At 37.8% G+C, this 17,142-nt stretch overlaps 2 protein-coding genes across 2 annotated transcripts in view; both read right to left on the bottom strand.

Moving 5' to 3' along the window:
* Positions 1 to 1,212: 1,212 nt before the first annotated feature.
* hnrnpul1l (heterogeneous nuclear ribonucleoprotein U-like 1 like) lies at positions 1,213 to 16,878 on the bottom strand. Its single transcript, XM_058774878.1, has 16 exons — positions 16,739 to 16,878; positions 16,065 to 16,322; positions 14,580 to 15,002; positions 13,614 to 13,785; positions 13,462 to 13,535; positions 13,005 to 13,144; positions 12,816 to 12,915; positions 12,548 to 12,660; positions 12,164 to 12,430; positions 11,540 to 11,662; positions 9,762 to 9,890; positions 8,260 to 8,428; positions 7,277 to 7,555; positions 2,723 to 2,901; positions 2,449 to 2,628; positions 1,213 to 2,219 (listed from the first exon to the last, which is right to left on the bottom strand). Exons 2-16 carry the CDS (start codon positions 16,279 to 16,281, stop codon positions 2,088 to 2,090), a joined length of 2,697 nt encoding a protein of 898 aa, XP_058630861.1. The 5' UTR covers positions 16,282 to 16,322; positions 16,739 to 16,878; the 3' UTR covers positions 1,213 to 2,087.
* The window catches only part of LOC131540269 (ras-like protein family member 10B), a 42,717-nt gene continuing 42,379 nt past the window's right edge, over positions 16,805 to 17,142 (bottom strand). The window contains exon 5 of the mRNA XM_058774883.1: positions 16,805 to 16,935. Within this exon, the coding sequence (XP_058630866.1) occupies positions 16,836 to 16,935 (100 nt within the window). The 3' untranslated portion in view covers positions 16,805 to 16,835. The remainder of the gene's footprint in view (positions 16,936 to 17,142) is intronic.

Consider the following 17,142-nt stretch of genomic DNA (forward strand, 5'->3'; position numbering starts at 1 on the left):
ATCACCATGTTTAAAATGAAACCATCATATTTTAAAACATGATATTAATCATATAATAAAATATAATTTGTTGTTACTACTGTAAATATTCAATTATTATTGGATCTCCTTCAATACTTTCAGAATCTTTATTAAAATGATTTTTTTCTGTATTTTAAAATATATTTTTTATATTAACATATTTTAATGACAGTATATTTATTGAACAAAAATTATTTTATTTTTCAAAACAAGCAGAAAATAGTACAAACTTTGCTAAAGTGATTGTATTGAACAAGTATTAACTTTATTTTAGCTGAAATATTTGTATCAATACCGTGTGCCTTTTACCCCGTGTGTGGGGTAAAAGGCCCCCCTTGCCACCTCATACATTTATAAGAATTTTAAACAAAATAAACAACTTGATTTATTTTCACACAAAATATGTTGCTCCATTAATGTTCAACACAGCTTATATATTTTTTTCTGCAATTATACATTTTAGGCGCAGTGAATAGCACATTTTTTCTTAAGGGGGGCCTTTAGCCCCGTTGTACCCTACGGCACATATTGCCTTATAACTGCCTTGTACTTTTTGTCTTGAACTAAATTAAAACAATTAAAAATTAAAAACTTAAAATAAAAAAACTCGTATTTACAAGTCGTAATCACGTCAGGTGCAAGATGGCGATTTAACTTTTCTACATAAAATAAACTTTTTTTAAATCTCTACATCTAGAAAATAATGAATAAAGAATGTGCGTTATTGTTTTTGCTTTTTTTCTGTTTTTATTTAATTTATGAAGATGATGTAAACTGAATCATTATATACTCCATGGTAATTATACAATAATATTTTGCATATGTAACTTAGTTTTATAGTACATGACAAAAAATAATTTTATTAATTTCAACAAATGTACCAACGCTGCAAATCTATATTGCATCTGCCACGTCTTCTCACCGACACGACCACAACTCTGCGTTCATTTGCTTTCACTCGTTTTTTGTTAATTCCCTTTTTAAATGTTCAGAAATTTCCACATTATTTGCTCCATCACAAACTGCATCTTGTTTGTTAGGTTTTGTGGAGGAATTAATAGTTGAAATAAAATTAGTAAATTTTTGGAATAAAATGGCTGACCCTTTGTCTCAACTTAATAGCCAACAGATTAAAATTAATATTTCATCTTTCACATATTCTTAATTTAAACAAGAACACAGAACACAGGATGGTTCATCTGATTATATTCTCAAATACAAAATAATGTGTTTTGATTTGACACAAAACCATATGCAGATACTGCTTTACAGACAAGACACAAGGTAAAAACATATCCACACAAGGAACTAGTTTGGATCATTACTAATCTGCAATTTGGGAGTAGATGTGCATCAGACCAATCAGAGTCATTTTAAAAATGGTATATAAAAAGGAAAATGATAACCTTCACAGGCTTGTGACATCAGAAAAGTGTTATTCAAGATTTAGGTTATTAAAATGTCCAATATGATGTACCTAGACAAAAGTGTTACATGGTCTTACATCGATGTGTACATACAGGCATATGATCATACACAGAACAATACCCATGACCATCTACCGCAAAATGTGGTTCTTTAAAAAAAAATAAAATCAGTGGTAAAACTATTGGAACACAGAAACACCTTGCCTCTCTTTCGCTCTATACATCAGATGTAAATCTAAGCGTGCAAAGCTTTCTCAAGAAATGTCTCCTGCTCTATTTTGAAACATTCAAGCACATCATAGTGTGTGAGCTGTTTGCAGCGGACTAAACCACACATTACTAAATTCAAAAGTCGAACCTCTCATCTACAAGTACACAGAGGAAAAAAAGATCAAGCTGTATGTAAACAAATATTTAGTAGAAGAGCAAAAAAGGGATACTTCTCACCAAAACTCAAACAGAGCAATGGAGGGCCACAGAAATGTGGTTACCTTTAAGGTTGGCATAAATAGGGAGAGAATAAACGTTTACAGAGAGCAGGCAAAAAAAGGGTAAGACTGGGTAAGAGAAGGAGCACAAAAAAGGCATGAGGAATGCTGCTTAGGGAATGGGCCGTCTGAAACGGCTGCGATGCTGCTACTACTGTGTTCCCTGGGCGCCCTGGCTGCCTTGGGTGCCCTGCTGGTTATAGTTGCCGTAACTGCCGTATTGGTTATAGTACTGGTTCCACTGGCTCTGGTTCTGATAGTACTGCTGCCACTGCTGAGCATACTGGGGGAAGTAAGGTACAATGCATAAAAATACATGCACATGCATTCAAGATAAGGCGGCAAAACATTTTCTAATGTGTAAAAAACAAACTAATTCATAAAGGTTCTTGGCATGTTAGGTAATGCAATAAATTGAAATATCTGATATACAAGACAAAACAAATAATTTAAGTTAAATTTACATTGCCCCCGAATGACTCTATGCAGTTTCTTCCACAGACTAATCTCACCTGCTGGTACTGTTGATTGTAGCTCTGCTGCTGCTGGTTGTAAGTCTGTCCTGTGGGTGCTGGAGTTTGACTGTAACTCTGGTTGTATCCTGGGTATTGACTGTAGTTGCCGTAGTTGTACCCTTGGTTGTAGTTGCTCTGGTTGTAGCCCTGGTTGTAGCCTTGATTGTAAGCCTGAGGCTACAAAAAAATGAGAAAATAGGATCCAAGCAATTACTACATTTCCTGTTAGATTCAAAAGTTAACTTAGATAACGTAAGCCATGTCTTTATACCTGTGATTGGTTGTAGCTTCCAGATGATCCAGAGCCACTCTTGTTGTAGGAGCCCTGGCGGTTGTGGTTGTAACTGCCTCCAGACTGCTGGTTGCGGTTGTATCCACCACGGCCTCCAGAGCCTCCATCCCTGTAGTTATTTCCCCAGCGATTCTGGTTGTAGCCTCCACGGTTGTATCCTAATGAATTAGATGACTGATTATCAACAACATATAGGCACAATCTAACCATCAATGCAGAACAATAAATAAGGAATAAATGTATAGTAAGCTGATCATTAATTGCAAAATAAACTCAGACAGGGTTTATCAAAATAACTTCAAAATCACAGTCATGAGTCATTAATCACGATTAATCGCAAATGTAAAATACTAGGATTTACCTGTAAATGTGTTGAAATAAAGAAATGCATGACAAACTAGTTTAAGGAAACAGAACCTTTCACACTTCCGCCAGGTATGAGACATAATCCTTATTATTATTATTTAGTTTTTATTCAGCCATTATCAGCCTTTATACTGGCAATAAAAAAATTTACCAAGCCACATTCCTTCAATCCCAGTATACATTTACCCAACTACTACCAAAAGTATTTCTAAATAAATACAACAAAACATTTTCTTGCGACCTTACATGAAGTACTATGACAAAGTGCATTATGAAGAAGAATTGGACCTGTTCTGCAGCTGCATTAGAGCTAACAATAGCATCATGCTACATAAGACAATTTATGAGATTAATAGTACACTTTTACTCAGAACTCACTTTAAACCACCATCGAGTGTTTGTAATAGGGATGTGCGGGTCTAGTCGACTAAACGGTACAGCTCCTGCTAGTCGACACTGAAATCAATAGTCGATTACACGAGAGAAAAAAAAAAAATTACCATAATTTTAACGTTAGCCTACATTTAAAACATTTTAACAACAAGCTAAAATAAAACTTGAAAAATAATAAATAATCAAAATATTTAAATATATAAATATTTTTAAAAGCGTGTCTGGGCGGAAACTACATTTTTACCTCAGACCTCGCATGCATTTTCTTCTCGTCAGTTGCGGCGAGCTTGAAATGACCACACGAAGAACCAGCAAGGTGTGGGATTATTTTGAATTAGAAGGAAACGGAAAAGTTTTTTGTAAACTGTGTAATGTCAAACTGGCTTACAATAACTCTACTGGAGCGATGCGTAATCATATTCAATACAGGCACGTATGCGTTAGCTTGAAATGTCAATCATGTCATACACTACAACCCGTCGCTGCGGTCCGCGATCCCATCCGCGCTGTCTATTCCTCTAAACGAAGACCCACTTTGGTGGTGGAGCGGGATTTCCAGGCTCTTTTTGAAACTGTCTGCTTGCTTGTAGTTATCTCTCTGTGTGCCTGTAACTTCAGTTCCTGCCAAGCGCGTTTTTTTTTTTTCACGTGCAGAATCGCCTCTAGTCCCGTCTTTCGCCAGACCACGTTAACATGTTAAATTCACTGAACAAATGCCCATGGTCTGAGTAAGTAAAACGAGCATTGTTTTGTATTTAGACAATATAGCCAACATGAAGTAGCCTACATTTTACAAGCCGTTTTAATGCTATTCCTTGATAAACTTGCCTATTGTTTTTGACTTGTCTTAATATGTTGGCCAGTGGCGGTTCTACATTGAATTACTCCCCGGGCGAGACCCCCACTGAGCGCCCATTCCCTGCACAAACAGTTTTACTATAACAATATAAGTGTAATACAAGCTTATATTTCTCAATTGCACAAATCCTTCAACATGAAAAACACAATTCTGCACAAAACAGTATAAGTTATCAGAACTTAAATAAATATACTCTATATACATAATAAACACTCTGTGTTTATTTGGCACTCGACAATCAACAGATTTCCCATCCCCCAACACTGTCACTCACGACCAGAAGTCAAGACTAAACCACAAAGTGAAAATAGCAGTATTCTTTAGTGATATGTTATTTACACAGTGCAAATAGCTTTAGATTCTATTTATTCTATGTTAAAATAAAATAAAAACATGGCGAAAAACATTATTAGAGAAAAACATTACTTATTGCAAAAATAGTGGTAATTATCTGCACTTCTGCATTGTAATACATTATAAAATAGTATGCAATAACTTATTGAGTGTAATTTTTAAATTTTATTTCTAATTATTAAATGGATGCCACCTTATTGGGACAAAAGCCCTCTCTACACCTACCCTAACCCTACCCAATACTTTATGTTCAACTCTTTGATTATTTCCTTCATTTTTATTAAAAAATAAATGCTTTTCTGATGTGATGTGATTTGAAATTTAAAAAGGGAGAAAAAAAGTTCGCCAAAAAGCAGATTCAAACCCTGATCGATCGTGTCGAAAGAAGTGTAACGCAAATTTTACCATCTGCACCACTGAATCTGACAACTAGTAACCGTCTTTTGCATATTTGACTATCTCAATCATACATTTGTGGGTGGAGTTAATCTAAATAGCCTCTGCCAGCAACATAGCTATTTGCACTTAAATAGACACTCCGATTTTTTTTTTTTTTTATATTCCCAACAATTAAACAGTTGCCCACATAAAAAAAAACACTTCCCGCGCCCCTGGGTGTGACTGACTTTAGCCCACTTGTCCCACTAATTTGGGAGAGGTCAACTGTCCCCCGCGGCCGCACCCCCCTCCCCTTTCCACTTCTCACACAGCTTCTGTGCTTGGTACCTTCTCAACAAGCAGGGGCGCCAATTTGCCAATTCCCCGCACAGTTATATGATAGATAATATGATAGATAATAGAAAACCGCGTAGCGTCGCAGATGATTTTTTTTTTTTCAAGTGCTTGTGCCGCCCCCCACGTGTCATGAAAAAATTCCGCCCCGGGCATCTGCCCCGTTCGCCCATGCCTAAAACCGCCACTGATGTTGGCTAACGTTATATGAAAATGAGTCTATTTTCCATTTCTGCAGCTGATCTGAATAAATAAGCTATGCACTGGTTTATGTTGAGTTTATACTACGGGGCCGTTGAATGCTTGAATCTGATTGGCTGGCGAACGTTCTAAGGTGTGCAATTATTTTCAGGGAAACGCACGGCGAACGTAGTTCCAGGCAGCTCTTGACCGCATTACATGACCATATCACTTCGCCAAATGATTTCTGTTATTTCAAAGGTCTTACAACAGCAAAATAACCAAGACACTGGCCAAATAAATAAATAAATAAATATAGTAAACAATATTATAAAAACGACAGATCATGTCTATGTTTTTGCCACAAAACTGCGCTTTATTATGTACGGAAAGCACATACTCTATCTCTCCGCTCTCTCCCTCACAGACCGCGCATACATAACAGTTACAGTTTTCACACACATTAACATACATCTCGCTACTGTTGTTAGCGCTACTCTGACAATTTTATCAGTAAACAACTTAAAAACTACATGATTTCTCACAAGCGAGGTAACAACAACGGCGCGGTTCGTGAACAAAAGGAACTAAGTTTCACTATAACTAGAGACATTGCTGCTGAACACTATTGAGACATGCACAGAGGTAATCTCTCTCTCTCTCTCTCTCATAACTTAGTTATTAACTGTATTAACTGCATTAATCTGTTATCAACGGCTCAAGCCTCCGTTACTAGGTTTAAAATGACGTTTTGGAATTAGCAACGGAGGCACTGGATGAGATGCGGAAGAAATAATCCTACTCACAATAGCGATTTAAGTAGAAATACCGGACGAATGCCTTGAAATATATCATCTGATCGATGTCTTGAGGTGTGGCAACCGAAGTATAAGCGGAATAATTGACTTCGGTCCTTTGAATTATTAGAAAAATAATGCACACCCGAGGTGGTGAATAATCCAACGGCCCGTCGTCAATTATTCCTTACGTATGCTCTTCCTTATTTTCTGTTTAACGACCACCTAAAATTAAATGATGATAACGTGAGGCAAGCATACGGCATAATCGTGACCTATTTTTAGCAGATTTCATTGAGGGATTTGACTGTGATGCAAAGATTTAGTATTTTAAGTGTAGGCTGTTATACACGCACAGTTTTTTTCTTTTCTTTTGCCATTTTTTGTGGGTTTCTAGCTTTTAGACTAGTCGGATACAAAACTTCCATTTAAACGACAGTCAAATTAGTGGTAGCGCACATCCCTAGTTTGTAATAACTTCCTTTTGTGATCACATATGTATATGTGTGTGTATATATATATATATATATATATACACACATACACACACACACATATTTTGGGCGGCTGCGATACATTATAAAAAAGTAGCCCAATTTTGCGTGAAAACTCTGGCAACACTGGTTCGCTGTACCCTCATCACATGATTATACATATCTCTCGCACACAGTTGCTCTCTCTCTCTCATAAATAGAAAGTTCAAAATAAACATCATTTATTTAAAATATATCTATTTTATAACATTATAAATGTCTTTACTGTCACTTTTTAATGTGTCCAAGCTAAATGCATACATAAATAAAATAATAATAAATCTGAAAAGGACAAAACTAGTAAATTCAGGACTCTTACCTCCTCGGTAGCCTCCGCCTCCGCCTCCGCCTCCAGAGCCGCCCCGGTTCTGGTAGCCACCTCTGCCACCCTGAGGTCCACCACGACTGTCATAGCGCTGGAAGTTACTACGGCCGCGGAAACCACTCTGGCGGTTATCAAAGCGCTTCTCTGGGGGAGGGCCGGCTTTACGGCCTTCTTCGTTGTACTGCTTGATGAGAGCGTCGGCTTCTTCCCGCTGAAGCTCTACGAATGCCACCCCGTCCAGGAACTCGCCGACTTCGGGCAGCACAAAGTTTGCTGCGGGAGCAGAGGCACGCAATGAGGGACAGAACAGCCGCGCCGGCAAAAGACAAAGAGAATCATTATCAGCACCATACAATGGTGACAGCAAAAATACAGGGGAGGGGACAGAACAAGGGGACAGAGAGAGTAAAAGAGAGAGAACTAGAGCATGTAGTGATAAAGTTAACATGCTCTAGGACAAACGTTGCCTTAGCTGTGTAAGAAAACACTTGTCCCAGAGTAGAAATATGAGGACAATGTTGGGGGGTCTTAGGGAATGAAAATTAAACTAAAAACAGTTGCCAGAAAAAGAGTGTTATGATAAAAGGTGTCCCTGCAAATTAAGAAGTACCTAGCTGAGGACAGCTGTCCAATAATTTATTCATCATTTAATAATAGAGCCAATACAAACTGCTCGGTTGCTGAAGTGAATTGGAGAGCCAATTGCAGCAATCCTTATCCTCAATCCTGATTATCTGAGCTGGTTTGCAGTGGTGAGGAATGGCATGAGAGACAATGCAAGAAAATATGATTAACAGGGCAGGGAGAGATGAAAAAAAAGGTGAGAGGAGCTCTTTTATCTGGCAAAAAGGTTTAACAGAAGGAGGGACGGGTGGGTTCTTCCAAGTCTTAAAATAAAGAAACAAACAAAAAAACAGCAAAAGCAGATCTGGTGTGTAGTTTTGAACATTTGTTTTGGTTATCCATGGCATTCCTACCTTTCATTTCTAATACAGCATGATCGGGAACATCCTTCCCTTCCTCATCAGTTCGCTTTAACGTTCGCTCTTTTAAATCCTCATCCGTGGGACAAATTACAATAGCCTTGCGTTGAAAACCTTCAAAAGGACGCATTTTTCGTCTCTGGGCTGATCCATATACATTTGTCTAGCAATGGTGACAAGAAAGAAGTAGAAGCTGTTCATTATTTGCTTTTGTTACGGCTTTGCGTTCCGTAGGAGGGGAATTGGATTCCTGCAACGATGAAAATGTGAGAGTTTTTTTGTTTCATGTCTATAGTTACTGCTCTGGAATGACTAGCGGTTGTCTCTCACAACCCCAACTGACTTACCGTGAATTAAGAAGAGACCAGCACAAGGGAGTTTGTGAATGACTGACATTGTACAGGGGACCCTTTCTGCTTCCCTCAAACTAGCAGTATTAACAAAAGCCGTTCTCTTTCGAGACGCATGTTACAGAGAACTGGTTTGTTACTATAAAATATTGTAAAAGATCCACGTTACAAGAAATTACATGAAATCAAATGAAATCAAATTCAAATATGACAGCTTAATACTGGAAGTGTTTTCTCTCAAACCAACCAAACTGTTGGTCATGCTCAAAATGTACTTGCATCAATCACTTCCAAACAACAGTGAGTGAGATTTTAACACATTATCAGCTGGTATATTATTGTCCTGACTTTATAAAACTTATCTCAAACTTCTGAAGAATGTAAATAATCCTCACTCTTCTGTATTTCAATCTCATGCACTGCCTGGGTCCCCTTCCTTACCTTCACTTTCCCGTTGTTCAAAAGGCCAGCGTGCCCGACACGGACAAACATTTAGTACCCACCTGTTCATACTCACGGACTCCTTAGGACCCATTAGCATGTCCTTTGACCTTACCTACCTTACAACCTCTGGAACTGTCCACCTGTAAACTTCAAGTAGGTTAGTTTTTCCACTTACCTGCCATTCATTTTTAAACACAACATTCAAGTAAAGTTCCAAGTTTACCTAATGAAAAGTTCTCTTGTTTTCTTTACAGTTACCATAGCAACAGAAGGTGTTTTCTTACTCACCAGGCAGTGATTACTTGTTTTTCAACATCTTACTAAAGTCATGGACTACTTGTACAGTGTGGCAAAGATCTCTTTACAACAAGGCAATACATAAAGTCAAAAATATTCATTGCAACATACTATACTGCATTCTTTCCCTGATCGTTTTTTTTTAACGATTAAGCAAAACAAAACAAATCATAATTCAGCAACATGTTCAGGACAAAGAAAAAGGACTGGAAAAAACAAGTCTTCAGAAACACAATAGGCTAACCAATGCTTTGGACTAGGCTACAGAGAGAACAGAAGTGCATTAATGAACATGTGCATCAGTGAGCAGCAGTGGATGTGGGTTTTTTTGGGGGGAGGGTTGAGAAGGAAGGGGAAGGGCTTTAGCTGTGAGGACAGCGCAAAGGAAGGTAAGTATGGCAGTACCTGATCCAGGATGTAGTTGCGCTTCTTGCGGGCAGCAATCTGGATGAGCCTGTTGAGACACTGCGTGGCCTGCTGAATAAGTATGTCCCAGCGTCCGGCATAGTTGCGCTGACGACGAAGTCCCATGACCTGATGGAAAAAGAGCAATAAACTTTACTGTATAGATTTGATTGGAATAACTACGTATTTTCAAAACGATTCATTGGTGGATGGCCTGAACAACTAAATGAGTTATTGGTCTTAAGCCAGAGTTGCCCATCCATTGACAAGATGTCTGTCTAAAAGTGTATGGCTTTAGCGGTGATGCTTTAAATTCTGCATGAAATCAAAATTGACGCCATTTACTTTGTTAGCTTCACATTGCATGTCTTCAAGTATACAATTAATCTGTACAAGTTAAAAGATATAATATCCTTTTTTGAGGGGAGAATATCCTTACTAGGGCTGGGTAGCGATTCAGATGTCCCGATTCGATTCTCGATTTTTTGATTACATTCAGTGAATATATTTTTAATAAAAATGCTATTGATATTTCTAAAAAATGAACAGTAAACATCGGTTTGCAAATGGTGAATTAATAAAAAGAAATTAAGAGCCACAGGCCTGTATTTTAAACCTATTCTTTTTTTTTTTTTATAGGGTCCTTTTTTTAAACAATAATAGGGCCCAATAAAATGTTCTTCTTAATTTTTCTGGTAATCAGATGAAGGCATAAAACATTCATTTAATTTATCCAAATCAAATGAAAATTAAACCCTTTTATTTTTGGCAAACAAAGTGCTGCACAAAAAAGGTTTACTGTTAAAATTAAAAAAAAAAAAAAAAAGTGATTACTCCTTTAAAAATAAAGGTTTATTAATATTTATTAGTAGTAGTAACACTCGTTACGTTGAGTCTTAAGATTGCTAAATAGTAATATATTTCTGACAGAGTTTCTTCATGTTAAAAACCAAACTTTTATTTTGACGGGTTGCCGTGAAGAACTTGCAGCTGCTGTGTATGTGATATGACGGTAGTTTTCTCAAATTAAACGGTAAAATGTTAATGAAATGACTCTCAGAGCAGCTGGAGATGATATTCCTGTGTTCATATCATCATATAGTGCGACGGCAGAAGCTGAAAACACCGCGAGCATCGTCTGCGCTTTAGTATGTGTGTAGTAAACAAAACAACTCGGCTGTTCCAGCGATGGCTCATCTGAACGCCTCTGATTGGCCATTCATTGCAGAAATCACTGCAATGACGCGTGATGTCAAATGCTTCCACAGATTTGTAGTATTACTATAGAATTTCACCTGAGCATTGCAAATCACGCATATCGCTTTGTTCTTGTCAACACTATCTCCGCCATGATAAGCACTGAATGAATGACAGGCTTTCTGTTGTAACATCACGCAAGCTAAATAAGAGGGTGACATCTAGTGGAGAAGACTAATGATAAGATTCACATTCATCAGATCTTGTTTTAAAATGTTTGCTGAAATAAATACCGAGAGAATCGATATCATTTAAAAAAAACGATTAATCGAAAAATCTTTTTTTTTGCCCAGATCTAATCCCTACCCACTCTATCTTAAACCAACCCATAGTTTGCTGTGAGCAAGGGATTCTGAGGAGGTGTGCTAAAATAAAACCGTAACAGAATACCTTCTATTCAATATTCCTGAAGCAAAGTTGGTAGCTACTTCCACATGGACTTTGAAGAGGACCTAACTTTCCTAGACGGCTTTACCATGCACAGCTGCCATAATAACAGACATTATATTCAGCAGGCATACCTTCATCTTATCCATGATAGCATTTGTGCCCAGGATGTTGTATTTCTTTTCAGGGTTCTCTTGAGCATGTTTTATGGCCCAGGTGGTTTTTCCGCTACCAGGCAGACCAACCATCATCAGGATCTAAAAAAACAGTCAACATTTTACAAGCTAGGTATCACCAATATCTTGGTTCAATGGTCACATACATTTTATATGTCTTTTAAATGTGAACATTTGATTTACTGTTATGTATTAAACATTATAATGCTATAATTACATAACTGTTTAATACAGATTAGGTCTTGTTGACGAGAATTAATTGTCCAGTCTTATTTATAGTTATTTGGCACATTACAATAAGGTAGACAATTTTAAAAGACATCAAATAATGGCATAACTTTCCAAGAAATGTTACAATTATTAGTCTCCATGGAATTAGATTATTAGATTAAAAGACATCAAATAATGGCATAACTTTCCAAGAAATGTTACAATTATTAGTCTCCATGGAATTAGATTATAGATGCATACATTTCAGCCACAGCTGAAAATTTTAAAACAATTCTCTTTCGTTATAAAATTCTTTTTGATTAGACAGAAATACACAATTATTTTTCTTAAAAGTTCATTTCCACATCAAACCTCGCAATCAGCTTTAGTGGCAGGTCCCAGTGTCCCTCTGACTCGCTCCTCTAGATGAATATCCTGAATGAAGGTGAAGCCCTCTGGCTTAGGAAAAAAGGGCTCCTCTCTCTGTCCGAAGTTGAATTCCACAGCACAGTTCTTCACCAACACATGTGGGAAAAGAGCACGGCCAGCCAGTTCCTCTCGAGAGACATGGAAACATGGGCCCAGCCCCTTGCCGTTCTTGGAGAATGCCATTTCTACTTCTTCACTGCTTTCAAAGTCCTATGGAAAACAATCCAAGTGGAAAAGAAAAGAGATATGGTTAATAATAGTCTCTGAGCCCATATTAAGAGGCATTATGCGTAATCTAATCTAGAAGAATGAGAGAAAAACAATTACAATATAGCAGCCAATGATATCATTTTCACTGAACTTTTCCCCATAGTCTTCAAATTTACAGTTGGAGGATTTCTTGCCAGTTCCTCCATAGCCGAAAGAGAAGGGTTCTTCACCTGTAACATGAAGGAACATAAATGATAATGCAGCATAAAAAAAACTCACACTTTCCAGCAAAACCTATCCAGCATTTTGAATAATCTTACTAAAAAAACGGTGTCAGGTGTTAGAAATGCTTTGAAGCAAGGTTACTGTAAGTCTGGTCATTTACCAAGTTGAGTGTTACAAGAATCCAGGGACCATCCGATTCTCACCACATGAGGGTCAGGCTCAGACGAAGGAAGGTGCTTTACTGAAATTTCCTCATTTATCTAAACAAGGAACAGGACAATAAAGATCTTTGTGACCTATCTCAGGCAATCAAAACATGGCTTCAAACACTAAATGGCATCTTTGTTACCTTCATTTCAAAGCACACACGTCCTTTGGTAACACCGTAAGTGGCTCGAGCACCTGCCCACAGGTAGGCAAAACCCTCAATGGTCAGAGGATAACCACTGTATCTGTCACGAGCCACCTTGAAGTGCAGGTCACAGTTATCTAGAGACAAACAAATAAGAAGCCATTCTGTAATGTGAATAAAACTGTGAATATTACACTATCAAGCACATTTAAAATGAACAAACTATTCCTTCATTTTGAGACCAGGAATGCTGAAAATTAAGGATGCTCTGAATCACTTTTTTCCAGACCAAGTATTGTACAGACACTTTCATTTTTAGTACTTGGTGTTACATACAATGTCATTGCATTTGTTATTTAAATGCCAGAGCCGATACCGATCCTGAGTGTCGGATCGATGCATCCCTAATATAAACAGCTCCATCACAAGAACATATCTCTTTAATTATACTCACAGGTGTCAATGACCACAAGTTTATCATCAATGTCTTCCTCTTCTTCTTCAGCTGGGGGTTGTGGTGACCTTCCCCTATAACAACCAAAGAGAACTATGAGATTGAGCAATACAAAAAAAATAAAAAAGTAACTCCAATGAGACCTAACTTACCTCCTTTCCTCACGATGTTCATAGTAACCGTATCCTCGACTATCATCATATGACCTCTTGCGACTGTATGATGAGTATCTATCATCCTCTGATTTGGCCTGTGCATCCCAGTCGCCGGCCTGCTCAGCGTGCTGTGGAACATCCTCGTCGGCCTTATACTCAGTCTTCACCTCTGCAAAGATTTGGATAAATATATCATGAGCTACATCAAATATATTTATGTGGTAATACAATGCAACAGTCAGACGTTTGGAAGTAAAAACTCCATTCATTTTCTCTTTAGGGCAAATTGATTTTGTTAATTGCAACAATTACTGATAAACCTGCTGTGAACTCTTAAGGTTGATCATTGATTGTATAAGCTTTTGTTGAAGCCATCTGTTCATGTTAATTCAACTTATTTTTAAAATAATGTAGTTCTTGGTGAAACACTACATTACCCATGGCCATGACACTGTACTGAAAATTCCAAAAGACAACAAAGACATTAAGTAACCAGTCTTACACCATTGTCTTTTTGTCTGATTTTCATATACTTTTTCCCTCAAATAAAAGTTTGTAATGTTATGATGTACCTTTTAGCTGTTTGGCATGGTTTATGGCTTATAGCACTTCAATGAAGGGAAGACTTTAAAAAAAAATCCCTATGGGAAACATTTTTCCATAAAAGGAGGTTGAGAGCTAGTGCACTCTATAACACAATTTACGTTAGATCTGACTTAGATATCATTTGCATAAAGAAGCAGCTTAAACCACAAGTGGTGAATTCTCTAATAGCTGGACCATTCACACAGTAGTTCTGTGGAATTACATTAATAGCTTTATGAAAACAATTTTGTCTTGTTTTCTTCAGCATAATATTAACTAACGGCACACAGTCCGACTTGATCAAGTGCATTATGTGCTAGTTTAATGGGACAGCAGATGTATTTATTCATTGTCATTTAAACACTTGACCAGACTTACCGGACTCTTCCTGCTGGTTGCGCTGACTTGAGTCTCCTTCTGGGATCTCCCGTGATGCTGGCTCGTCAAACCTCTGCTCATCTTGTGGCTCAGCATGTGAAGGAGTCTCCTCATTCTCCTGCTTCACCTCATCCTGCTTATAGTGCTTCCTGGCTGGTTCCTCAGGGTACGGCTGCTTGGCCTGAGGCTCCTGGAATTCATCCTGGTCATCGGAGTACTGCTCCGTCGTCTGTCCTGGTATCGCGTCTGATGAATAATCACTTTTACCAAAACCAGGTATGGGGGTCTCAGTGCTGTCCTCATTGCCTTCGTTACTCTCGGTTCCCTGATCATCAAATCCACCCTGGTAAAGGTCTGTGCTGTTTCCATCATCAAACTGTGCCTTGGCCTCTTCTCCATAATCTTGCTCCCTGGCTGCAAATTCTGTGTATAAATTAAGCAGAATAAACATATTTTGTTGCATTAATGTCTAGAACTAATTTCCATGATTCTTCCATTAATTTGTGATCACTCAATTACAATTTTCCAAAAAAAAAAGAAAAAAGAAATATATGCAATTGCATTTTACAATTTTTTAAAGATAATCTACTCACAAAGAGCAACAACAACAAAACAACAACAACAAAAAGCTATGTAAAGCTGAGTATAACTAAAACAACATATCCATGGTTCATTCAAGATTTCTAAATCACAAGTAATTTTATTTATTTACTTATTTATTAGTAAGAGTTTTCCCATGCCAGGAAATCTTAAATGACTTTTTTCTACATTAATGTCAATGTAAAAGGCACACCTTAAAATAAAGTGTAACTATTGCAACAGTGTAATAACACAATTAATGAAAAATAACTAACAATATGTACTTTGCTTATATACATGTACTTTATATATATGATGTAAAGTTGGGTTTAGTATTAGTGTGAGGTTGGTGTTAATAACATGTATAAAATACTCTGTGAAATAAGCATTTACTAAAATTATATTTTGAAGCTAAGCATCACTAAAAAAATCCCTCTGACACACACAGATGCTTTTGTGGCAAAATTGTCTTAACCTTTTCATCATTTTAAAGTGCTCAAAAAATATTTTAATTATTATTAAATGATGTAAGAGAATTCACACAAAAGCAATTTCAACAAAATATACTTTAAAGTAATTATAGTATCCTATAGAAATTTCCACAATATGTCCATGACTTTTAAGAATCTAATAATTTCTTACTGTACCAGATTTTTCCCGTTGTAAAATTACAATTTTTTGAGTTTTCCACGACAATGGAAGCACTTTTTAGATGCCCCTTCTTGTATGTCCCAGGTGGGTGTCCTGCATCAGAAGGGGTCCCCCTATGGTGTTTGACATGTCTCCAGGCGACCCTAATAAATAATCTCTCCTAATCTCTGTGAAGCACATCTCCAATCGCAACAACAGCCTTTGCAGCTTAAGGATACGGCTAAGTCAAAACGTGTAGGTAAAAACACGCATTACCTTCTTCCTGATAATCACTGCCCTCTCCCGGCTCCCCGCCAGCCTCATAGTCTTGATCCTGCTCGTCCGATGGCGCAGACCCCGCCGCCTCGGCCTCCAGCGCCGCCTGCAATCGGTCCGCCAGATCCGCCTTCAGCCCGCGGGTGTCCAGGCCTCGCCGCTGGAGCTCTTCCTTCAGCTCATTGACTTTGAGCTTCTTGACATTCAGCCCGCTCATGATTCATGCACCCCTTCAGCAGTTTATTCCAAACTGTGCGCCTGTACAGTCAGAGTAAACACAAGCGAGGCATTGATTGGTTACTGTACGCGCTCGGCGGATCATCTTCACACTCGCTAAAATATTAGCATGCGTGCTAACAGGATAACACAGGCCGAGGTCTTTGCAGCTAAAAAACAACTTCACTTCGTTTGGAGGGGTATTTAGGCTTTAGTAAATTAAATACAACAACATGCACAGACCAAAATCCATTCGTTTAAGTGTCAAAACAATCTATTGCCATGTTTCATTGTAGCCACTGTCTGCACACTTAGCATTGCAGCGAAGTATGGAGTCAAGTAATTTGCGCGCAAAATCCACCCGCCTCACATGCATACTCTAAAAGAATCAAATATCATTTTAAGTCACTAACTGAACATACATACTACCTCGCGTGCGCAGAAAACACATTATTTACCTTTTTTTCTGTCAGTTTCCCCCTCAAGCAAACTGTCGTTACGATGGTATCGAAGATGGAGGGTGACCGACCGTGGTGGCTGCCCACTTCCTCCGCCTCACGACGGTCTGCGCGCTCTCGGTCCCAGCAGCTGATTGGCTAAAGCTGCTGTCTGTCTAACCCGCTGCAGCCAATCATATTCGTCATACGCAGCCTTTCTAATGTTCATATAAAAACAACGTAAACGTGTCAAATACAACAAATCAATCATATCTTTGTTATTATTCTAAGGGTGGGTTGCACCAACAAGGATTAATCTCAAATCTAGATTAAATCAAGGTTTATCTAATAATTCTGTTGGCCCAAACTTTAAACCTTGTTTAAAAATAAGAAGATTTACATTTAAACCATCATTTTGATCCTGC

The sequence above is a fragment of the Onychostoma macrolepis genome, chromosome 05 (assembly GCF_012432095.1).
Source record: "Onychostoma macrolepis isolate SWU-2019 chromosome 05, ASM1243209v1, whole genome shotgun sequence".
In the NCBI taxonomy this organism is placed as follows: Eukaryota; Metazoa; Chordata; class Actinopteri; order Cypriniformes; family Cyprinidae; genus Onychostoma; species Onychostoma macrolepis.

What these genes read in the sequence shown, in the direction of transcription:
- hnrnpul1l (XM_058774878.1), bottom strand. Translation starts at nt 16,281, where the DNA reads ATGAGCGGGCTGAATGTCAAGAAGCTCAAAGTCAATGAGCTGAAGGAA. An exon ending in GCAACTACATCCTGGATCAG is followed by an intron (nt 8,429 to 9,761) that starts GTACTGCCATAC and finishes CACCATTGCTAG; the next exon opens with ACAAATGTATATGGATCAGC. An exon ending in ACAATCAACAGTACCAGCAG is followed by an intron (nt 2,220 to 2,448) that starts GTGAGATTAGTC and finishes TACTTCCCCCAG; the next exon opens with TATGCTCAGCAGTGGCAGCA.